This window comes from Bombus flavifrons, chromosome 4, assembly GCF_040668555.2.
Source record: "Bombus flavifrons isolate JBK064 chromosome 4, iyBomFlav1_principal, whole genome shotgun sequence".
Lineage (NCBI taxonomy): Eukaryota > Metazoa > Arthropoda > Insecta > Hymenoptera > Apidae > Bombus > Bombus flavifrons.
Window position 1 is genome coordinate 12627198 of NC_138445.1, and position 14609 is coordinate 12641806.

General features: G+C 46.6%; 1 protein-coding gene across 2 annotated transcripts in view; it reads left to right on the forward strand.

Annotated features, from left to right (window-relative positions):
• vn (membrane-bound neuregulin protein vein) overlaps nt 1-14609 on the forward strand; it is a 198524-nt gene that overhangs the window by 98599 nt on the left and 85316 nt on the right. For both annotated transcript variants that reach the window (XR_011172800.1, XM_069110959.1), the window contains one exon: nt 13942-14104. Coding sequence is in view for 1 of the 2 variants with exons in the window: in XM_069110959.1 (XP_068967060.1) it covers nt 13942-14104 (163 nt within the window). In the remaining variant the exon portion in view is untranslated. The remainder of the gene's footprint in view (nt 1-13941; nt 14105-14609) is intronic.

Consider the following 14609-nt stretch of genomic DNA (forward strand, 5'->3'; position numbering starts at 1 on the left):
GGATACTCGTGTAGCGTTTTCACGTCGTCGAACTCTAGAAGCAATTCGATGCGGAAGAGAACGTCTCTACCGCGCGTCCTCCACGAATTCACGCGATCCTTGAAATAATAAATTACGTATACCGTGGCCAGTACGCTTGCCGCCAGGCTCTTGGCAAATACACGAACCGGGAAGTTGTTTACACCGTCGACAAGCGTTTATAGGCCGCGGCTACGTTTTCGAGACCAGATAACCGAAATTGAGTCGCCGAGAGAAGAAGGGAATTCGAGCGGTCGAGGACGAGAACAATTTTCCAAGAGGAGCGTGCAATTTTTGCCACGCTCGTCCGTTTTTCGCTGGCTGTCCGGCTATCGATCCGCCGGTAAATAATGTACGCCGCTTTGTGCGCCACTGGACGCCACGTATTTCTATCGTAACCGTTACCAGCCAGCCGAAACTTTCACTGGAATGGCCATCGCTTCTTTTGAGAAACTTTTACATCGGGAGGATGAGTGAGCCGCATCTGCGCGTAACGCTCCTCTACAGCTAGTTCGACCGATATCAAAGGCTCTCACGGTGAAATTGGAAGCTGTCGTTGTTCGAGCGTTCCCTACGAAATTATCGCGTTCGTGTATCCGCGCAAAAGCGACGCAATTGGGAAAAATAAATAGCAGAGGAGGAAAATGTATCGCGAAAAATACGAAAAAAAATACGAAGAAGAACGTTCCGCTGTGTTTATTCAATTATCGCGTGGAAAATAGCAGCGACGAAATGCGCGCCGGTGGATCGCGCGAAAGGATAACGTCGTTACAAACGATAACGCGTTTTTCGTGGCATTTCTCAAGAGAAAGCGAGGATCTTATCGGCGAGCGGTTGCGCGACGCCGTTATCATCCACTTTGCGGAAATCTTTGTACCGCGCTTTCTCGTCCCTCACGTCGCCGTGTTTATCGTTGACCGCAAAGCGTCGTTTGCTTTTCAGCAAATTATGCTTCGGCAAATTGTCTTTCTCCCCTTCGGACCCGTGTATTACGTTCTCGCACACCTTGAGAACGTCGAATCGGCTGTTCATTGACATTAGACAGAAACCACGCACGAATCCCTTCCTGGAATCTTCGGATCTATTTTCGTCGCGGTTCGTGTCCTTCTTCGACGCCGCGAACGTCACCCTTTCCCGGCGACGAATTACGTAAACGAGAACCTCTTCCCGTTTCCTCTTTCCATTTGGCAAAAGCGTTCTCGAGTCTTCTCGAGACGTGGCAACTTCCGTTCCAAGATTGATTTTTCCACCGACTCTTCAATCTGTTCACTTATTAAATGCGTACCATAGACCTGGGGCTTCCGTCGAGCCGTGATAGAAATGGAGACGCGATGGCGGTACAATTTTTCCTGAGAAAGATTGCACGAACCCGCTGGGCTTTCGCAATTTTCGCGAGACGGATGGAAAATCGAAATCGGCGGTTGGTCGACGCTTTCGTGAGACCACCTGCTGTAAACACGACGATAAACGCCTATCCGTACACGGAATTTCCGTGATTCGTTTCCAGGGTCTACTCGTGCGACGTTCTCGTGAAATTTTCCGTGACGAGAGCTCGTTGAACGAACGACGACGGGAGGGAGGATGACCGAGGTAGAAGATAAGTCTAGCGGTTTGCTCGAGGAGGTATTCCCGATAAATAAGCCGGAACGAAGAGGAATCGGTCGCGTGCAAACGAGCGGAGTTCATTATGCCAAGAAAAGAATTCTGAACGGCTAGGTTGGCAGCGTCACAAAACTGGAATTCGCTTTCTCCCAGGCTGACGTGTCTATCGGTGGAGAGGATGACTCGTTAAACATTTTTGGGACATTCTTTCTCCGGCATTTACTACGACACGCCGCGCCGTACTCTTTTCGTGCTCGCCATAAGTTTTACATATTCGTCTAGGAGACAACACGAAAATCCACCGATGATTATGTTCGAACCGATATTGGAAACCACCGTCGGTACGAAAGAGGAAGTTTACCAACTACGGGACTTTCTTTCCGCTTGTTTCTGCGGTTCGTACGTTCCTAAGAGAACTCTCACGCTGTCTCTTGATCTTCTGATCGATCGTTGTTTCATACGTAATTGTATAATAGGTTACCTCGCTTCGTTTCGCCACGTAAATCACATTTCACTCGGGGCACGTACAGCGGAGTTTGATTCTCGACGTATTTAGAGGACGCATTACTATCCCAAGGAGCTTAAGATAGAATTCACCACGTATACGATAGGTACGTTAGGTCATACCGCGTCTAATTCGCCCGACGAATATACCGAATAGCGAGCGCACTCGACGCAGTATTATGGATATATAGAGTAATCGATCTGAAATTCGTAGTCAGGATTATTAATAGACGCGTTAAATCTGTCTGTTTCACTTGAAGTTTATTAAATTTAACGCTATATATTATGGCACAGAAGGCAGCGACCTTTTCATCCTAAATATAGAAATAGTTACAGATAGTGTGTGCGACTTGGGAGTCACTCTCTTGCCGTAATTTATTTACCGTTCCTATGAATATTTTTGTCTGTTAATTTAAGTGTTTCCCGCTCGTCGATATTTGCCCTGCGTTTAACGTACAAATATTACATATGATTCGGTCTCAGTTATTTCGAAGCAGACGTCCGACGCATTTTTAATCGTTACGCCGCGAGATGACGCGAGGTAAAATATAGAGGCCAGCGAGATAAAATATAGCGGTGGAGAAAATTGTGGCGACCGTGTTCGAGAAAAAATCGAGAATTCCGGTTATGATTTCCGAGATTGGCAAAAAGGAAGGTCGGTTTAAAGGTTTAAACCGATTCGGACGACGTTCCCGCGGCACGCACACTCGTATACGTTTAGTTTGTAAATAAAATATCGCGGCAAACTAAAAAGAACCTGGGGGCAATTTATCGAACATCGCGCTACAGTTATGCGCGATCCTCGCCCTCCATTCGTCGCCGCAACCCTTTTTTTTCGCCTGCCTTTTCCCCCGTCTCCTCTCCTCCTTCCACGTGATGTACCTCTTCCTCCCCTTTGCTCTATCTCATTCCTTTCTTTTCTCCTTCTCTTCGTATATTCTTCTTCTCGTTCTTCTTTTATAAACGCGGAAGCACGATGGGCTGTGGCACTCGTAAATCGTCAGATGAAAAATTGCGGACGAATTATTGTAAAATTACGAGCCGGCTGATATCGGGCTGCAACGACGCGTCGGATTAACTCGATAAGTAGATTTGTCGTCGTTAACGAGTATCGACAAGGGCGATGAAATGGAAAAGCGGCGGGCCTAGGTCCGTGTGCGCGACGCCACCGACGTTTAATCGATGCAGCCCAGATACGTCTTCGAAATAATGACCGCCGCAAAACCTGCGACGCGTTCTTTTATTTTGACAGAGAGACGGCCTCCGATTTGTACGCCACACGAATAACGAGTCGAAATGGTCGTCGGTCCGCGCGATAGCCCGTCGATCGAGTCTCTGCAGTTTGTCGATTTCCCAATGAAGACGCAAAATAGGGAGACACCGAACGCCGGCGTTCCACGAACGATTGAATCTTTTTTCTTCTTTTGTTTTTTCTTTTTTTTTTTTTGCTCGTTCGTCGCCAAGAAAATTTAGCTCGATGCGAAATCGATGCCAATTACCCCGCGTAATTTCTGTCTTCGACGTGTAACGGTGCAACGGTAATTTTGTTTCTACCGTGAACGCCGGCCGGATGGCGAAGTTTATCTCGATCTACCTACACGCAGCGATTTTCCAGCAGCGATCTACCCGTTTCATCTTGCGTAGAACACCTCTAAATGCGACCATAGCGCGCGCTCGTAAATCGCTCGCCAGATAACCGTATTTTCTGTCAATTATTATTAAATTGCCCGGTCGGGTTCCCACGAACCGTGGACGCGACGCGATTTTTATCGGTATCTATACCGGCGCCTACGAAAATACTCGTGGCCGAAGAATCATCGCCTCTCGTCACGTCAGCCTTTCCGCACATGGCCATCGTGGCTATTAACTCGCGGAACTACATCGCGTGTTTCGCTTTTGTCGTACCGAGTTGTTCTCCGAATCATCGTCAGTAATCTTTGCTTACATTTAAAATTCATTTACCGAAATCCTACTTCCTTCCTGCCATTTTACTTTCTTTCCCTCGGGATTTTCGGAGACTACGTTCAAGCTTGATAAAAGTCTCCACTCTTCAAAGAATCTGCACCGCGTGGAAAGATCGAAGAGCGACAGATTCCTCGGCCTCGACCGTGCTAACTCAATTTCCTCAGACAGGAAAGCTTCGACAAATTATCCATTCGAACTTTATGAACCGAGGCGAAATGAAAACCGATACTGTACGTATCGCGGCGTGAGAAACTTGATCGCGAGCGAAGGCTCGTGGGTTTATTGCTGGAAACACGCCATCCTTGTATTCAGTTGATATCGTCGTCGCGATAAATCCGGAAGAAGAAATCATTCCATCGAGACGTTCGCCGTTTAATGACCACGATCCTTTGGAAAATTCCAGGAACGAGTGTTTCCTCTCGAAGCGCAGACGCGTTTCCGAAACGATGGTCAGCTCGTCGTTTCGAAGGACACCCGAATGATACCTGTGCAGGCATCGGTACTCGCTCGTAACGTTGGAAACCGCGGTATTGACGAGATGTCACCGGAAACCGCAAAGCCCCGGATGTTTGGTATTCCTGATTCCTAATTCCCTTTGTTTCATATATTCGAAAGCTCGTTCCGTGTCAAGGTAAAGCAAACGTCGAGGATCGAACGAATGTTTGAACGATGGGCTATTAAAAGAAAGAGACGCGTTTCGCGCAGAACGCTCTAGACGAACGACAGTCGCTTACGAAGAGAATTACGCTCATAACGATATTCCCTGTATGACGCTAATCGATGGCTCGTGAAAACGAAACGACGATGAAGATAGGGGCCGATCTACGAACGGGTCGAGGATATTACGCCATCTCGTTAACTCCCATGCCTCGACGATCCTCCCGGTGCCGGCTGCAATTAAAACGAAAAACAACGGCAAGAAATTCCGCTTCCTTCTTTCTACGGCACTTCCGACCCGCCCGCGTAATCTTCCTCCTCCCAGGTAATGGAAAGAAGTTGCCCCGGCCAGCCTCCGCTGTTGCAATTTCTCGCGCTTAAAAGTTTCCGGCTCTTCCTTCTCGCCGTGCCGCCCTGGTTAATCGTTGACCTTTGATTAACAAGCCCTTGTTCCTCGAGATCGAACGAGAATCGCGGCCATCTTCGAGAACCGGAGAGAGAAACGCCGAGTGTTTGGCGCTCTCTAACGTTTACGACACACCCGTACCTATGACTCCGTATATACGAGCGGAAGAGAGTAACGAACGAGAAAGGAGTTGCAGCAGTGCTGGAAAAGTTGGTCGGATTTTATGGTTAGTGGACGAGTTGGTGAATTACCGAAAACAAATCGACCAACTTTTCCCTGAGCGTTGCTCCGTGTTCTCGGTAACGATCTCGCACGGATATTTGCGCGATTCGTGATCGCAGAGAATCGCACGATCGCTCTGAACATTTACTACGAAATACGCTATGATATAGAGCGAGTCATTTAAGACGAGCCATCCTTTTCAATGTTCGAGATAAGGAGTAATGTTTGAAACAAAAGTTTGGCACGTCACGGGCGCAATAACGAACGAAAAATGAAAATTCACGATGTACGTTTCAGAAATACGATACTCCTGACTCTGTTAACCGAATCGTACTCGATCGATTCAAAATACGAGCAAACTTTGTCGAAGTGCTGAAGAATAATAATTAGACGTAATTTGCTACATCGAATGTTCGGAATGGTGACCAGCCGTATGTTATAGCCGGCTACCAGAGAACTGGAGAAAAATCGTCCGACGACGACAAACCTTTCACGCTTGAAGCGAAGTCTTGATGGAACAGCGATCGATAGGGACGGGTAATGGTTCGAGATGAAAAAACGAGGATATCGACGGCAAGCGGCGGCCAATTAATTCGATAAAGGTAGTCAGCCGAAGTGACTGAAAAACAAAGGGAAACCGGTGACTTTCGACCGATTGATCGCGATTAAATATTTGTCAGGATCGATCGGTAATCAGTCGCGCACAACCGATCAGGTTGAGCTAACGAATCGAGTGAGTAACCGGAAGCGCGCGGTTCTGCTGGCAGGACAGAAGCGGTCTGTAAACCAACGAACGGACAAAGGTGCAAACGCACAGAGTCATCCTGCGGACGATACACGAGCCCGCATTAATCGTTTCGCAAAGGGCCGGACGGACAAGCGCAGCGTGAAACCGCGCGATATCGAATCTTCCGGCGCATCGAGAATTATGATCGCCGGTCCGGAAGTTAGTCGATTACGAAAATTGTCTGGAAACGAATTGGCGCAGGAACGGGAATTGCGCGAACCTTTGTCTACGCCGCAATGAATAGCGTTCTTCGCCTCCGGTTGAAACGGTTCTATCCGCGTTCAGTTCGTTGCGAAAAGGTTTTAAAAGATCGGCTTTCACTCGGGTATCTGGGTATCGCGTATCACCTGACGCACCTTCTATCTTTAACCCTCTACCGCCGAGCTGAAATCTCAGAGACTACGCTGATTTTATCTTCCTTATTTTCTACCATTCTTTTTATAACTAAGTACTTGAATTTCGTTTACGTATTCACGCAAATAGACCGACATAGTTTGTCCATTTTACGAAACGACGTTTGATACGTGTACTTTGTAGTCTGTCAGGGGGAAAAGAAATTGAATGAAAGCAGTAAGCTAATAGTAACATAACTTTGCATTCTTTTACGATATAGAATACCTGTCGCTTTTGAAAGGTAAAGTGAAAAATTTATAAAGAACGATATTGCATCTTTGTATTGCGAGAAAATCAATCAGCCAACAAATAGGGCTGCGAGATATCGTCTTAACCCTTTGCACTCGAGAGGCGACTTTCAGTCACTACGACATTCCGTGCTGCAATTCCAGTGACGAGCGAGAGGCGATAGTCCCTGTTTATGCTAGACTTCGACAACTCCAATTGATGAGAGTGCAATATTGGTTCGTAAATTGGTTTCTTAGCTCTTTGTGCTCTTTGTTGGGAAGTGTAAAGTGTTAGACTTTAAAATGGAGATAAAATATTTAATCCCATATCCCTCCGAAACTATGGTTCAACTATGGTATTGAAACAACGTCTCCAACGTTAGTTCGAATTCGACGATCATGGCACAAGTATTATAGTTTAGAAATCCTAAAAAAGTGGATTTCGGAAGTGAAATTAACTCGAATGAAGGTGAACTTGATTTTGAACTGTTGAAAAATGAGATTAATTATATCGAGATGCATCTTGGTGAACGCTTTATAAGTTATCATACAAAAAAAATACAGAAATTAATATTACAAAACCATATTTTCAAAGATGTAAATATAGATAAATTATTAGAGTATGTTTTTGTAAGTTAATTTGTATATGAGATCATTTTATACTAGCTGTAAGACACGCGTCATTTAAACGCTAAATCATCCGAAGTAGCTGCTACGTCCGGCCGAAAAAGTCCTCGAGTGCAAAGGGTTAACAATAATATCGTAATAAAATGATATCGTAATAATTCCTGACGATGAAGTCGGCTCTCTGACCATCTTTCCTGTTATGTTTATCGGGAAAATGTGCGATAAAAGTAAATCAGTAAGAAAAATTGTCAAAAATGTTCTATATATAAGTATAAATTATCTGTACGTTCACGGGTCTCGTAGACTCCACCTCGGGCTTTGCGTTTCAAGTAGATATATTCCACGATAGCAAAGTGTTAACATTCATAACGATAGAATAGTTTCACCGGCAGATCGGAGTATCTTATCGTAGGGAACTCGTTGAAAGCACTTTTCTGTAAGTTTACGTGCGAATAAATACTTAACGTGGAACAGAAGCCGTAGAGAATCGTGATTGTTCGCGATTCCCGGTAAAAATGTCGATCGAAGCGTTGATGACAAACGTTGGCTGTAATAACAGGACACAATCGGCGTGGTCGATTTGAATATCGACGAGCATACGAACAGACGACGCGCAAATATCTCCATCGAAGCGAAATTACGGCGAGCAACAGAAGACCCTGAGGAGAGAAACAGATTTCACGTCGGGGTATGATATCGCGGTTGACGTCGCGTGTACCGTGCGATACACGAAGAGGGCTGTCGATGAGGCCGCGATACCGTTGGAAACGCCACTTTTTCAGACCCACATCCAGCTACCAGCCAAACTCGTTTCCAGCCGACGACGTGCCAGGAATCAAAGATTGCGCGGAAATTACATAATCTATCGCCGACTTGATATGATCGACTCAGTACCCACCCATTGTGTAATCTTCGAGATTCCAATCGTTCGATAAAATTAGACCAGGTGTATCTACTTTTTAAAAAAGCCACGTTCCTGGTGAAGCTTTCTTTATACCTCGCCGAACCTCTAGATAATCAAATCACGAGTTATACAAAAATATCTCAATTATTTTAGACGACCGATGAAAAGGTTATTTCATTGTTAAGTGTCCTATTTGCAGATTCATCGTCTTACTTTTACTCGAGTTTATTTACAGAAATCGGGTAAAGCTTTTATGGCTCATATTTTCTAAATCCGAGATATTCGGTGAACTTCGTAGGGGCGTGCGACCAAGGTAGACAATTTGAGACTATCGCATCGATGCGTTTCTTGAAAGGACACGATAATCAAGAACTGCAGCCCGATAGAGTCAGCGAGGACGAAATGAAATTTGGTCGGCGCCAGGTCGGAGGGCGCGAGACAATCAATTATCAGGAGCAAAGGGTGGTCGGTCGAGGGTCGGCCGTATGCTTAACACGAGGTTGCGCCTCGTCACAAGCCGTCGGTGCACCGCGGGAACTATGAATCAAGCAAGCGGCATGGCCGGTTGCCGCAACCCCCGTTGTAGAGCAGGTCGAACGGTCGCCATCGCGTCAGCTCGAGGGCAACGTGGCAACGCGCTATTTGTTATTTTGCTCTTTCGGCGACGCGTTCATTAATCAACCTTGCCGCTCTCTTTGCTGGTCGCTCAGCATGTTTCATCCCTCGTAGCGGCCCGTGACACGCCGCCTGACAGACCCCGCGTTGCTTTTCTCTTTTCCTCGTCTCCGTTTTCCTTCCGTTCTTCCACGGATTCGATCGATCTACAACGACGACGGATCGAACGACCGAGCATGGCTGTCGCGAAACGGGACCACGCATTATTCGTCGCACAGTATCGGCTACCAAGCTTTTTGCGACGAAAACTTTTAGCGCGGCAAAGACGGAAGATCCGAGGATTGTGTGAAAAAGACGATCCGAGGGATTCTTTGCAAAGAACTGAAAACGCTTAGTCGACGCCTCGCGTTCAATGACGTTGCGCTACTTGGGAATTTTTGGACGTTGGAAACGTCCAACTTTCGTCATGTCGCTTCTCCCACCAAGTCTGCCCGGCGTATTTCTTTCGTTTCGAAGATGATAAACGAATTAGAGGTAAATGAATCGGGAGGTACATTCTAGAACATAAACGAATATCGTCGAGAGAGACGAAGTACGATTCGCGAACGATTCTCTGTCAATTGGAAACATTCAATAGACCCGATGTTAATATTAGTGACTTTTCTCAACATCGTCTTTCTCTTTTCCGATTCGCTCGGTTCTCCAGCCCGGAAGACTTCGTCGAACTCGAACACATTCGATATTATTCGATATGAAACCGTCGTCCGATCAAAGACGGTTACATTGCCTTGAATCTTATTTCCGTGGTACCGTCAGGCGCCTCCAGGCGTTCCAACATTTTTAATTCACGATTCATAGAAGAGAAGCGAAAGAGCTGAAAGGAGAAACGAGTCGCCACGGCTAAAACGAGTTTTTCCACGTTTTCGTGGAAGCACCGCGCTGACAAAGTATTTCGATGAAAGGTCCGGCCCTCTTTCAGAACAATTTTTCTTCTCCCTTCGCTCTTCGTGGCGGCGTTCAGCCTCGTCATCGACAGCTCGCACAGCCCGTTACCACGACAATTGCGCTGCAATTCCAGCATAAATTCAGGTGCCTGGAGAACTCGATCGAGGCCGATCCCGCGAGTGCCATTTAAATTTGAATTTCGCAGTCAGTTCGCACGGCTAATCGTTAAATGACGTTTCGCAGTGAGGGCCGCACGCGGCGGCCTCCGGCAACATGGGAATACCGTGAATATCCACCTTTCGCCTCTTTCCATCCCCAGCTTCGTCTCTTCTCTTGTTCGTTTTATGTCTCTTCGCGTCCCACTCCTTTCTCTCTCCCATTCTCTATCCGTCTACCCATTCTATTCGGTTTTTCTTCGTTCCTATTCGCACCAATGCCACTACGTTTCTCCTCGAACGTACGCGCACAGACGTAACCGGTTAATAACGCATAGACCGGGCAGCTGGTGGTGCCAAAAATCAGACGCGAAATCCTCTTACCTCCAAGTGAATTTTAGGCATTGTCCGATCCGGTCTAGCTGCCTTCCTACCTCTTTCGGTTCAACGCGCAAAAGCACTTTAGCTATTGGCTCGAATTAATATCTCCGTGACTTAATCCGACCAACGACTACGAGATAGTTCCGCTTTTTCAAATAATCCACGGCTTGGAAATAAAACGTCGAAATGGGGAAACGTTCGGTCAAGAAAACAGCTTTTACTTCGTTCTTCTGGAAACTTGGCAGCGTCATGCTAATAGAGTTCCAGTAAATTTTTGTATACACTCGCAGATGCAAATATTTGACGACGTTCGTGAACGGATCAAGACTTAAGTCCTTTAGTTTAAACGTTCGTTTCATCGACCACTTTTTTTCCAACTACAAAGTACCGGAGACGCGACCAGATCGCCGGGAAATTGCAGGTGTCATAATTAATGAGTTCTAGGTCGCTTCTTTCGTATCTTTAACTCCTGTTCCGAGACGACAAGAAATTATTAACCGGGTCACGATGCAAGACAGTCGTAAAAATGTTGCGACAACTGAGTTACCTGCAGTCTGCTCCAATCCATAGAAAAGAGTCACGAGCCGCTATAATACGAGAATAAAAATGAAAAATAAATTCACCTCCGTTTGATAATATATTTACGAATCAGTCGATAATCGACTTCAAGAAACCATACCATTGGCGCTCGTTGATACGCTGACCTATTCCACTGTACCGTCTGTCAGAACCGAAATCTGAACGCCAATCAACCTGAAACAATCTACCTGTCGCTGTGAATAAATGTCTCCGATATAATAAGAACGACGATCTCCAATCTCTTCTTTCATAGATTTTCTTACGAACCTTACCGCGCGTCGATACGTTGACTCGTACTACTGAAAATCTTCCTTAATCTGCTATAAGCTTTTTACACTCGTGAGTGGGCTGCGCTTTTTACGAACTCTTTATCTATCGAACGAATCCACCTTTTTACTAATTAGGTCAGCCAGGTATAACAACTGTTAATTCGAGGAATGAAATATTAATTAACGAAAGGTTCGTTTTAATCCTTTAAAAATCAAAGCGGATCAATCTCGGGCGTGGATTCTGGAACGGAAATGACGAGATTGCATGGCGTGCGGTATAACGTTAACCAAACCCCGATGTTTCGTCTGTGAGATACGTAAGCTCGCAGGACGAGGTAGATTCGTACGCGACGCTATTCCGAAGGATCGTACGCGGCGAATACGGAGCTGGCACGGTAAGTTTCGAGTAACAGCGTCGCCCGGCGACGACGACATTGATGGAAACGTATTAAATGTCCGAAGGCGTTCTTGCCGCGACGTGGAACGTCGTGGATAATTCGAGCGTCGCGTTTCGGCTCCCGAGGGAATGCTGTAATTACGCCGAGCACGCTAGTCAAAATACCAGGCGCCGTAGCAACGAGAAACGGACTTGAAAAATAGCGAAACCCTAGCAAAAGAAACAACTGCTGGTGAGATTGCTAGGCTCGGTTCTACGCGATTGCAAATATCGCCGATTTCGCTATTAAACCACGAAGCTGTGATCAATCTTTCGCGAGACGCGCAATAACTTTTGCAAATTCGTTCGAGACTGGAAACGCGATTGAGATCGCGTATCGGGCCCTTGATTATTTCGATGATACCGCGTTTCTGACGTAGATTATCCTGAATTCTTAGCTGATAGCTTGTCGTGACTGACGGCACGAGGACATTACCATACGTAATGAAAAGTACACGAGAAACGAACTATCGAAGTAGCACGATGAGATGACAAAGAATCGGTAAGAAAAGGACACGAGTAAAGCGAGCCGTGATCCATTTTTATCCGTTATACTCGTTCCACGATACAATGGACGAGCTCGTAAGGAAAGGTTGGCGGATCTAAAATTAGAATCACCACCGACCCACTTTCCCAACGGTTTTGATTCGGACCCAATTTAGAATGGCAGCAGCTATCGGGGTAACAGAAATCCAACTCCTCGAGTGAAACGAAAGCCTTCGAATGCACCGTCCGGCGAACCATGGAGCACGAGGACGCTTTTTCTCGTTGCACGGTTATTAGAGAATCCTCGGTAACGAGAGGCAAGCGTGTGCACGAGTCGTTACAGGGTATACGAAGGCAAAGAACCGGCAGCCGCCCCGTTATTATTATTCTCCCTGGTCCGTGGCATAATGGAACGGGCGTTTTCATTGAACGTGTTCGTTGCGTTCGACCGAGAAGTCCGACATTTTCATCGGGAAATAATGCGGGGCTGGCGCAAAGGATTTCTTCACGACGGCCTACGAAACACGCCGAAAGCTCTCTCCTTGTGGAGAGTCTCGGCCGTTTTTATTATTCAGCCGCTTGATCTCGCCGCGTCTCCACCTGAATGGTGGGAGCAACGACTCGGTCGTAATGGAGGTGTATTATGCATCGTGCAAATGAGATTCATCGGATTAAACACAATGAGTCCTCCCGTTGCACGATCCACGTTCAATGGACGATGGATTCGAAGGTGTCCGTTGGCGAGGTCGTCAAACAAACGAGCTCGTATCCCGCTGCGACGCGTTGCATCTCGTCAAATGTAAGATCGCTCGACGAAAGAGTATTCCGTGCTTTCACCATTCGTGAAACGTTACACATAGCGCGTGCGATGTGGCAAACAATCGGAGTTCGTAGTGTCGTTGTTCTTCGTCGGCCGTTCTAGAAGTGGATCAGCTTTCAAAGTCGTTGTTACTCGATAATCTTGAACGTTGATTTTCAATAGCCCCCGGGAAATACAACGCTTTGACTTGAAATCAATAGTTCCGGGTATTCCGTGGCGAAAAGGAACCTACTCTATACGATTCTTTAAAGCGAACTACGCTACTTCCCTGTAAAGAATGCCCTTTTCTTCCTGCCTCTAACGATTCTGCCTTTTCTTACGAACTCGGGTCGCGCCGGGACAAGCCGGATGCTCTCAGTTCCACGTTCACCGCAGGGAAACGAAAAATTCCGTGAATACATCCTTTCCAACCCTTCTACTGCTAGGTAGATTCTTTTGATAGTTTTAGAAGGAAATTTCGATGATAAGAAATTATCACCGGTACGTGCGAATAGTTTCTCCGTCAAAGATCGCGCAATTTGGAACACATATTGCTTCGTGGAGCCGTTTCTCTCGGTGGCGAGAAGTACGGCTCTCGAAAAGTTTATTAAAACTCCGGTAGGATTTCGCCGGAAGTTTCGTCAGAAGTTTCGAGACACGTAGTTGGACGAAAAGTTCGAAAGTGGCCGCTTTAAGAATTCTCTTTCAACGGCGCAGATTTACCCGTCGCGAAATTCATTACGCGTCAGAATTTCCCACGGACGAAGCTACGTCGTTCGTAACTTTCTCCCTAATCGTCTTTCGGATATTCCATTTCGTGTCCAGCTTCCGTTTCATTTGCGATCGTCGACGTAACTTCGACGAATATCACATAGAGGTATCAAAGATCCGAATCGATTCATCGATTCAACGAATCGACGATATAACTACACGACTTTAACGAGCGTAATATGTCTGATTGCAGTGAGGGAGGTTACGTTGTCCGAGCTCAGGGACTCGATAGCGAGGTTACGGGAGAGAGTGAAGCTCGTATGCCGAACGAGGGGTTCTCCGCCCCCAAGGGTGCACTGGCTGAAAGACGGTATACCGCTGCACCCTCGAAGAGGCCTCAGGATTCAACACAAACGGTGAGTCTGCTTTCCACTTTGGTTTCCAGCGAAAAATATTCGCGAAACAGCTCGGAGAAACATCGCGTCTGTGCTTCTGGCTATTTACGAGGGAAAACGTACAGGTTGCGGTAAAAGGAATTCAATGGAGCCGTTCTGAAAAAAGGAAAGCACCGAGTATAATGCGCGAACGTTTCGCGTGCGTCGGAAAAATCGTCGGGGTAACGACTCGTCGCGGCCCACGCGAAACTATTCGCTCGTAGCGAGCGCACGTTCCCGCTCGCGAGACAACTTTTGCTTCTCAACACGAAGCAAACGGTTACGAAACACCGCGAAACTTTCAGATTTTCGCCGAACGTTTATAACCGGGATAACGTACGACAAACTCGCCTGTTCTCCGACTAATTCGCGATTAACGAAATCGTTTCGTGTTTGGCACCGATTTCCAACAACGACTCGCGAACTTCCGCCGCTCGTTTTCTCGTCGTTTTTCATCGTCCCCCACCATCCTCTCGAATCAACGTTC